The sequence below is a fragment of the Enhydra lutris genome, unplaced genomic scaffold (assembly GCF_002288905.1).
Source record: "Enhydra lutris kenyoni isolate GAN:26980312 unplaced genomic scaffold, ASM228890v2 scaffoldscaffold12, whole genome shotgun sequence".
Classification (NCBI taxonomy): domain Eukaryota; kingdom Metazoa; phylum Chordata; class Mammalia; order Carnivora; family Mustelidae; genus Enhydra; species Enhydra lutris.
Window position 1 is genome coordinate 24701989 of NW_019154096.1, and position 9166 is coordinate 24711154.

A 9166-nucleotide genomic window follows, 5' to 3' on the forward strand; every position below is an offset into this window, starting at 1 on the left:
TGAGCCAGTAAACCTTCCCACGGAGCCGCCGCCGCAAGCAACTTGCACTTTCCCGGCCGTTGCCAGAGGAGTGTCGGACCCGTTTAGTATGCAAGACGCTCGAAAGCCCCGGCGTGGGATTTTCACTTGCCAGAACTTCAGTGTGGTAGTGGAATTGGGTCCAGATGTTCGGTTCCAAAGGCCTTGACCCCAAAGTAGGGGAGCAAAAACCTCCGGCTGCTGTCAAGGATAGGGTCCTGGGGCTCCCGAGACCAGAGCTGCGGTCTTGACCCAGTGCCTCCTAGCTGTGTGGTCAGGCCCTGGGCCTCTGGGTGGGATAAAAAGCCGGCCTCACAGGGGCTCCCCAGCTCTGCTCTTTTCTGAATGGAGTCAGCTGGCAGAATCCCACTGTGATTCGGGATCCTGGTGAGGGCAGTTCTGTTTCCACCCCAGGAAAGGAGCGGCTGGAGGCCAGAGGCCGGAATGGCTTGGTCGCCGAATCAGGGCACTGAGGTTTCTCAAGCCCAGACCTGGCTCTAGCCTCTCCAACCCTGGCCTAGGCCGGGATTGCTAACTTGATTCAACTGTCACTACGAGTCCAGTCACATCTCACGTCAGGATGGGATCATCCTGACATCATCATCATCATCATCACATCATCACATCTCACATGATGGGATCATTTTTCTAAGCCTTCTGCTAGCACTTCACGCGTCCTTTCCTCTGCGTAGAGGCAGCACAAGCTGACTGGCTTCTTGGTGGGGAGCAGGGGTAGAACGACCGTAGACCCCACAATCCCACTAGAATGCCCCCCTCCTCCCTGCTGCCAAACAGAACAGCCCGTGTTCCGGCAACGCTTCATGAGGTCAGCTAAAAGAAAAACAGGATTGCTGCCTTTGGGGTCTTTTTGTCCAAAAGGCAAAACCGTGCTCGGGTGCTGTGATGCAGAGCTTCCCACAAAAAAGCTGGGGTTCCTTCTACTGGGCAGCTAGGTGGAACCCGAAATGAAGCCAGACTTCAAGCCCTGAGCAACAAAAGGGCTGATAAAGGTTCCATAGAGGAAGGTATTGCAGGCCCCGGGGCTCAGCAGGCTTCGTAAGCTGTAGAGGGAGACAGGGATAAGGCCCAGAGGACAGTCCATGACGTCAGGCCCGCTAACAGACAAGGTTACAGGAGGCCAACAGGATCCTCCTACTCGCACCTTACAGAAGGAGGCTGAGCAAGGAATTACCTGAGGCCACACAGCTTCTCAGTGGCTCAGCTGTGACCATAACCCAAGTCCTAGGCCGCCCTCACCCCTGTTGGATGGGAAGCTCGGGGCCTCATTAACAGCACACAATGAGAGACCGAGGAGAACTGTCACCAACTTTAATGGACTGTGTCTGCCAAGCAGGCTGACGCGAGGGGTGGGGGAGGTTGGGGGGCTGGGGGTGCCCGAGGGCTCCACTCCCGGAGTGCACCGTGGCCAGCTCTCTGGGGGAGTTCCTGCCTCTCCCTTCAAAGGCACCAGCTGGCCTGGGAGGACTTCACAATGGCTGTAGTGTCTGTGCACATCATTAGCAGAGACCCACTCTGGGGAGCCTCTGGACAAGGCCAGCACATCGCCACAGGCCAGCCTGAAAGGGGGGGCGGGGCTACCCTAAACCAGCCGGAGACGATGAGAGAAACTGTTTTTCATTTAACACAGTGAACTTCATCTTGACAGGGGGCAGGGCTGGTCCAAGACCCCTTCTGAGAATACATAAAAGTCATCAGTAAGCTATCCCACCTCAAAGATGAATGCACACATGCCCCACCTTTTGCCTACCATTTCTGGGGATTCATAGGTTAAGAAGTCAAGTAAAGAACCCTTGCCCTAGTGCTTCCGGTCACCACCGTCTCTTCAGGAAGAACAGCCAACCAGCCTGCCATCTCCTGACAGCAGCCTCCGTATGAGGCAGATTTCCCAGAGCCTTCCTTTACCGAGGGGGCAGCCCTTCCTCCTCGGTCTAGCACACAGAACAACCTTTCCCCCTCTGTGTCTCCTCATTGCATTAGATGGTTCTCGTGTCTTCTAGGACCTTCCCAACGTCCCAGGGTACAGGCAAATCCGGCCCCACCAGGATCTCGTCAAAGGCACCCGCATTCTTCCACAATCATGTCTCTGTGATGGTCCAGGAGGACTCTGCCGTTGTCCACATAGAGCATGCTCAGTGGCTTGGTCTTCACCGGGGCACAGCAGGTGGAAGGGACTCGGTGGGGCTGGTATCGTTTCAGTAGACTCTGGTGGAGAAAAAGTCAGTTAAAATCCGTTTCTGGTACAAAAGCTGAAGAAGCTGGTTCTCATGAAGGGAATCAGCCTGCCAATGCATCCACAGCTCTCTACATGTAAAGTAACTTTACAGGCTGTTAAAAAAGAAGAAGGAGAAGGAGAAGGAGAAGGAGAAGAAGAAGAAGAAGAAGAAGAAGAAGAAGAAGAAGAAGAGCTAAACAGAAGATTCTAAAAGCTGTATCTGGGTAGAGCAGGAACAAACGGACATGTCCTCCTATTGTTCTAGCCTCGAGTGCATACCAATTCCAAGAAACTCCTGGTTTAGTTCGAGAAACATGAAGCAAAAGAGAGTCATGCGGAAATTCTTGTGGGATTTGCTTTGTTGCCCAGAGAAGGGCAAAGAGAGTCAACGGGAGAAAAGGTAACGATTCCTTGGCACTCTGGAACCGGGCCCCGTCCCTGCGGCCCAGCGAGGTCTTTTTGGATCAGTGTCAGAGCTGCTATTGGGACTCTCTGGGTCTCTGGGGGTCCCCTTGATCATGCAGCAGGGAGGTTCAGGGAGCGAAGTCCCAGGAGAGGCTGAGGCCTTTGCCCAGGAAAGGTCCTAGAGGGCTCTGGCCCCACCAGTGCTTCCCTTGTAGGAGCTCAGCTCACGCGCTCCCCAGAGCATCTGAACCCCAATATCAGGGCCCCCATGTGAGGCTCTATTCTGTTCCCCCTCCCTCTCATTTTCCCTTTGCTCTCCTCCACCACTTTCTAGACCTTAGGCTGATTCGTGGCACACAGTGGTCGTCTTGGGCTTTCTCTGCTATACAACGGTGTCCAACTCCTGTTTGAGGGAGCAAAAGGACAGTGGCTGGAACAGGATTACCCCAACCACGGCCCCATAAACGCGCCCCCCCTTCCATCAGTGAATCACAGACTTCTAGAAATGATAATACAACATCCAACATGCCGGTCCCCTGCCAGCAGGTACATACGCAGTATCCATCTTGTCTCATTTAACCCTACAACATTGCTCTGAACTATGGCATTGCCATCCCCCGTTCACAGGCAGGAACGGTCGGGGTCAGAGAGAATAAGCAACCTGATCAATATCACACAGCTAATATGTAGGAATCGAAGCCAGGTTTATTCCCAGAGACCAGATTGTGAACTTTCTTTCCTAGAAGCCAGAGCTGAGGAGAAGCGGAGGCCTTCTGGTCTACACCCTCCATACCTAATTTTATGAAAGGCAAGGAAGGAGGCCTAAGGAAGCAAGGTGTTCAAGGTTACCCAAGGGGGCGCAACTGCACGTAGGCCCTCCGGGGACCGTTTCACAGGCCATCACTATCTCCCAGGACAGGAGGGGGCACACAGCTGGTGCCTGAGTAATGGTGAATGAATGAACACAAATTTACCAGCAAAGCCAGAGTCCTGTTCCCCCACTGATTGGGCAGTATGGCCTCCTCTCCCCCACAGCCCCCCGCCTCCCCTCCCCTTAGCAGGGCTCCGCACCTGGATGTACGCATGGTTGGTGGGATGGAACTCCTCCCCCACAGGGTTAGGACACTCGCCCTCGCAGCGATAGGCATTGTATTGCTTTGGGTAGATGATCCAGGAGCCCCACCCAATGAGGTTGAAATCCACCTGGAACTTGACCTTCCGACACAGCTGGCTTCTGTCCGGCAAGTGATGTCGACGGTGCCGCCGGCCCCTCTCCTGGGACAGCTGTCCCTCCCGGGCGCGCCAGGAGCTCTCAGCCTCCCACAGCAAGGTGGAGCCCCCCAGCCGCCTCTGCTCTGGGGAGAGGTTGGAGTAGAGTAGCAGGAGCACGCTGGTGACAGGCGGGGTGGGAGCCCGCCGCTGACACTCTCCGACCAAACCGGACATCTGCTCTTCCAGCTCCTCGGGGTGCTTCAGCCACTTGGAGAGTGGCCTGGTCACCTCCAGGACCATGCTGCCTGAGGAAAAGGTAACCTGGGACAGAGGGACGGTGAACAGGTCCATCCGAAGACGCTCGTGGCAGTCAGCCGGGTCCTGCACCGCATCGGGCTTTAGCTGGTGGAGAATCTCGATGGAGAGTGGGACACCGGGGGGCAGGTCCACAGGGCGGGACAGCTGCAGCCGGAGCTCGGCCCACACAAGATCCTCCACTTGGCTCAGGAAGGAGAAGTCAAAAGCAAAGGTCCAGTTCTGCCCATCCACCTCCACATCTGGGTGGGGAAAAAACCAGGAAGGAAGCAGGATGAGTGGGGGCCCCTGCAGCCTCATGACAACCACCGTAGCTCACGCTGGATCCTTGACCTGACAGGAATCCTCTCCATGCTCGCCCCAGCCCTAGGCGCTGGGAATGTGGAGTCCAGTTTGGTCCAATTCCAACTGCAGCTCAGAGAGGTTAAATCACCCGCACAAGGTGGCACAGCCAAGAATGAACCTGGATCTGCCCAAACAGCAAATCACGGTTCTGCTGCTCCCTCCAGGAGGATCGAGAGCTAGAGAACAACTGGTACAAACTGGATGAGTCCTCCCTGCTCTCTGGCCAAACCCTGAGCCTCCACCTACCCTGTGACCCTGAGCAAGTCACCTTCCTAGATTCCGTCTCCTCGCAGGGGAGGGTGGTCTAGCTCATGGGCGCATATCACGGAAAGGTGAGGCTTGGGGCGCTCAGGGGGCATAGAAACCCAAGACTGGCCCCTCTCTGCTCCACCCATTTCTAAGGGTGGAGGCAGAAACTTCAGGAGCTCTTGACAACCTGACGCACAGGCTTCTACAGGCTTTCTAAGCACGACCTGGCAGTTTGCCACCCAGCTTTCTCATCTACTGGCATGGGGCTTATCACACCGCCCCCACAAGGGACATTCCCACACCTGGGGCAGACAGCGCAGCACACACACAGCCCCTGGCCCTCTTCCACACCCTCTCCTCAAGACAACTCAATCCAAACTGGATGAAAAGGAATGGGGAAGCACATTCCATTCATTTTAGTCCTGGACTAATTTGGTCCGATGTCTGGGAATAACATGTTTTTGTGGATTTTTAGGTCACCTAAAAGTGACCTTTAACTTTTTTCAAGCCCGGTTTCCTCTTCTTTGCAATGGGAACGGTCGTGCCCGACCCATCCCTGCATTCTCAGGAGCCCACGGGGAAACAAAGAGGCTTGAAGTCTTGTTGCTGAATCAAAGTCAGGGATCATCCCTTAGAATAAAAACACTCTTTTGTGAATCCATCTCAAGGGTGGTGATGGTCTCTGATTTAAGTCCACTCTGGGCAGACCACATGACAGTTTCCTTTTTTTTTTTTTTTTTTTTTAAGATTTTATTTATTTACTTGACAGGGAGAGACAGCGCGAGAGGGAACACAAACAGGGGGAGTGGGAGAGGGAGAAGCAGGCTTCCCACTGAGCAGGGACCCTGATGCGGGGCTGGATCCCAGGACCCTGGGATCATGACCTGAGCCGAAGACAGACGCTTAACGACTGAGCCACCCAGGTGCCCCCCACTTTTTTTTTTGAAGGGCTCACAGAGCATCTTTGGTCATATGGTAAGTGAATTTCTGTGAGAAATCCATCCTGAAGGCAAGTTTTGGCCTCCTGGCAGGCTCTCCCAGCCCACCTCCAGCTGCCCTTCCCTTCATTTCCACTTCCCTCCTCATTAGCACCTGCAGGGGGCAATAACCGGCCCCTGGCTAGCAACTCTCCCCAGAGGTGTGGGGAGGAGGCCAGTGCTCCCCCTGGCCCACTGCAGCACCCCCTAGTCTCCTGGGGATTAGGTGGGACCTGCAGCAACTCCTGGTCAAGTCTTATCTCAAGTACCCACAAATGGCCTCTTAGAGGAAGACATTCCACCTCAGCGGTCAAGACCAGGGACTCTGGTGCATCCTGTGAGGCTGCAAAATCTGCCACTCACTGTTGAACCTTGGGCAGATTACTTTCCTTCTGTGGGCCTCTTGGTAAAAGGAAGATAGTGACGGAGTGTTAGGATTTACTGAGATAACACGCATCGGTGTTTACCCAATACAACCAAAGTACAGCAAAAGTTGGCTGGCGTCAACTACCTCCTTATTATTGCCAATGGCCAAGGTTAGAAATGAAGGTGTCGGGATAGGTAGTGAGGGACCTGGACAAGGAGCAAAGTCATCTGTTCCCAGGATGGACAATGTGCATGGAGTGCTCCATACCCAGGAAAAGTCTTTGATTCCACGAGCCCACCCCTAGCCAAGGGCTCCCTGGGAAACAGTGCTAATAGGTTCTCTTAGATCTGGCTCTGGTTCTTGTTAGGATAGGGGTGCCTAATCTTTTGGGGTTCACTGATGCCTGATACAAGCTAAGAATGCACCCACCTGTACAATAAATGGGATTTAGGGGATCGGTATCAGGACGGGGGTTCATAGACACCCTGAAACCAATTCAGGCACTGGACAGAGTTGGCCACACAGGCCCCAAGTGAAATCTTGACCCATGTCCAGTTCTAAAGAAGAAAGTGGTTGGGCCCATGCCCTTGGGTTCTCTCCCTCAGACAGGGTGCTAAGGCTGAGTTAGGACATGGGGCTCTGAAAGAGAGTGTGGGGATGACACTAGGTGTCCAGCTCTGAAAATAATTGCCACTAACTGCTTCCCGATCCGAGCCTGGTTTCTTTCAATTGTCACCATCACTATTACCGTTTTTTGGGGGTAAGAAAACTGAAGGCCCAAGCTGAGGGTGTTTCAACACGGACAGAGGCAGATGCAAAGCCACTTTGGTTAGACTCCAATACCCACTTCCTTCTTTCCTGGGGCGGCCTATAGATAAACCCAAGGGAAAGGGGCATTTAGAATGTCCCTTCTCCATCATTGTCTTTCCAGGCAGAATCTTCTTGCTGCTGTTTAAAAAAAAATAAAGCCAGTTCACAACACCGAATGTACTTAATGTCACCGCACACTTAAAAAGAGGTAAAATGGTAGATTTGGTCCTGTATATTTTACCATGTGTACACACCAATGAGGCAGAAAGCCACCACCACGCGCCCCCCCCCCCCCCCCCCCCCCGCTTTACAGAAGGGGAAACTAGAGAACTCAATGGATATGCACAGGACCCAGTCCAAATTGGGAAGCAGACTTTGAAGACCAGGACTCCATTTCCCAGTCTCCCAGGCTGTCAAACCCCCACAAACCTTCTGGAACTCTCCAGAAGGACAAGTGAACTGAAAAAGGGCAACCCCCAACCCGTTTGCCCAGTGTCCTCCCACACCCAGCTTTCTGGTGGAAAAACTGAGGAGACCACTCCAGTCATTCCCGAGCCAGCTTGCCCCTCGGGTGTCCACAGTCTGTCTGGTTCCCAGATGACCCTTCAGGAGAGGGTCATCAACTGTCTGACCCCAGATGTGGCCGGCCAGGGAGCTAGGAGCCCCCGCCCCCAGACCACAAGCGGCTGGCGGGTGACCAATTAGATCAGATTATAGGATGTGGATTGCGCCCCAGCGTGGGGGAGGGCCGTCTGGCCCCAGATGGCCGCACAGGGAGGCCGGAGCAGGGCAGCCCGGGAACCCCAGGCATCAGGATGTGGATTGCAAGGGGCAAGGGAACCCCAGGGGAGTGCTCCCTCTGTTCAGCACCCACAGGCCTGTCGCGCCCGACACCTGGAACGCCCAGCCCTTTCCGAGTGATCCTCCCGAATCACTATGGTCGCTGAGGGCTCCCCCCCATCCACATCTGGGCTCCGAACCGGAATCACTCAGGACGCCGACCCCTTCCCAGCCTGGACTCGAGTTCCCAAGCCCGTCTCAGTTCCCGACTTCCGGGCACCCCATCTCTCGTCCGGATCTCGGAACTCTCATCCCTGATGTTACATGCACCTATTGGCTTTCCAAGCTCGCAGTCAGCCTGAGACTCTCCCCGCGCCAGACTCCGGCACACATTCACCCCGACGCGGGAAAAGAAAAGAAATCCGCAAAATGTATGTAGCAAAAATAACGGCCATTTATCACTACGTCTGGTTTCGTGCTAATTGTTATGTGTTTTGTCACCTAGCGTTCACCACTGTCTGCTAAGGGAAGTAGGTACTGGTGTCCCCATTGCAGAGAATCGGACGCAGAGGAGCCGGGAGCTTACGTTATTTAACAAGCCCACGTGGTCCCCTGGCTCAGTCGGCCTCCCACCCTCCCGCACCGCGCTCTGACCACCCTAAAGCAAGAGTCCGAACGCAAAGGTTTCCGCCCGGGCCCTTTCCGATGCCACAACCCCTCCACCCGCCGACCCCGCGCGCCCTGCCAGTGCCGACGCCGAGCATCCCAGACCCGGACCCCGGCAGCGCGCTCCCAGCCTGGTGCGCCCACAGCTGCGGCGTCCCCAGCCCGGGACCGCCCGCCCGCAACTCGCCCCGGCGCCCTTCCGCAGTCCCGAGGCCCCCCGCTGCTCGGCGGGGCGACGCAGCCTACCTTGAGCCTGCAGGCTGCGGATGATATCCGCCCGGGGCAGCGGGTCCCGGTAGAGGCTCAGCATGTACGCGAGAGGGGACGGCGACGAGGGCTGCACCCGCGTTCGGAGCGGCACCGGGGCCACCGTGGCGGCGCCCACCTGGCGCAGGACCCACCAGACGTGCAGGAGGAACACGGGCAGCTGGGGGGCGTGCATGGTGGGCTGGGTGGGCTGGCTGGGCTTGCGAGCCGCGCCTCCGCCCCTTATATCCTGGGCCTTCGCAGCCGCCCCGCCTCTTTCCTCCCTCCCTGGGGAAAGCCTTGAGCTCCTATACCTGCCCCCAACCTGGGGGGGGTTGGTGGTGGTGCCCCCCCCCCCCCCCCCCCCCCGGAGGGACCACCTGCTGGGGCGGGCCAGACCTGAGCCTGGTAGGGAGGAGACCCGCCATGCTGGAGGTGCTGGTAGGTGGGGGACCTTCCTGGTGGCCCCGTCCGGGCACCGAGCGCCGGCTACTCTAGATACTAACGGCCTGCTTTCGGAGGCACAGCAAACATGTCACCGGC

The 9166-nt window shown here is 56.1% G+C and overlaps 1 protein-coding gene across 1 annotated transcript; it reads right to left on the bottom strand.

Annotated features, from left to right (window-relative positions):
* Window positions 1-2088: 2088 nt before the first annotated feature.
* Window positions 2089-8819, bottom strand: LOC111144679 (nodal growth differentiation factor). The gene is made up of 3 exons (XM_022499083.1): window positions 8624-8819; window positions 3728-4425; window positions 2089-2241 (listed from the first exon to the last, which is right to left on the bottom strand). The coding sequence occupies exons 1-3, from the start codon at window positions 8817-8819 to the stop codon at window positions 2089-2091; spliced, it is 1047 nt and encodes a 348-aa protein (XP_022354791.1).
* Between the last annotated feature and the right edge of the window lie 347 nt (window positions 8820-9166).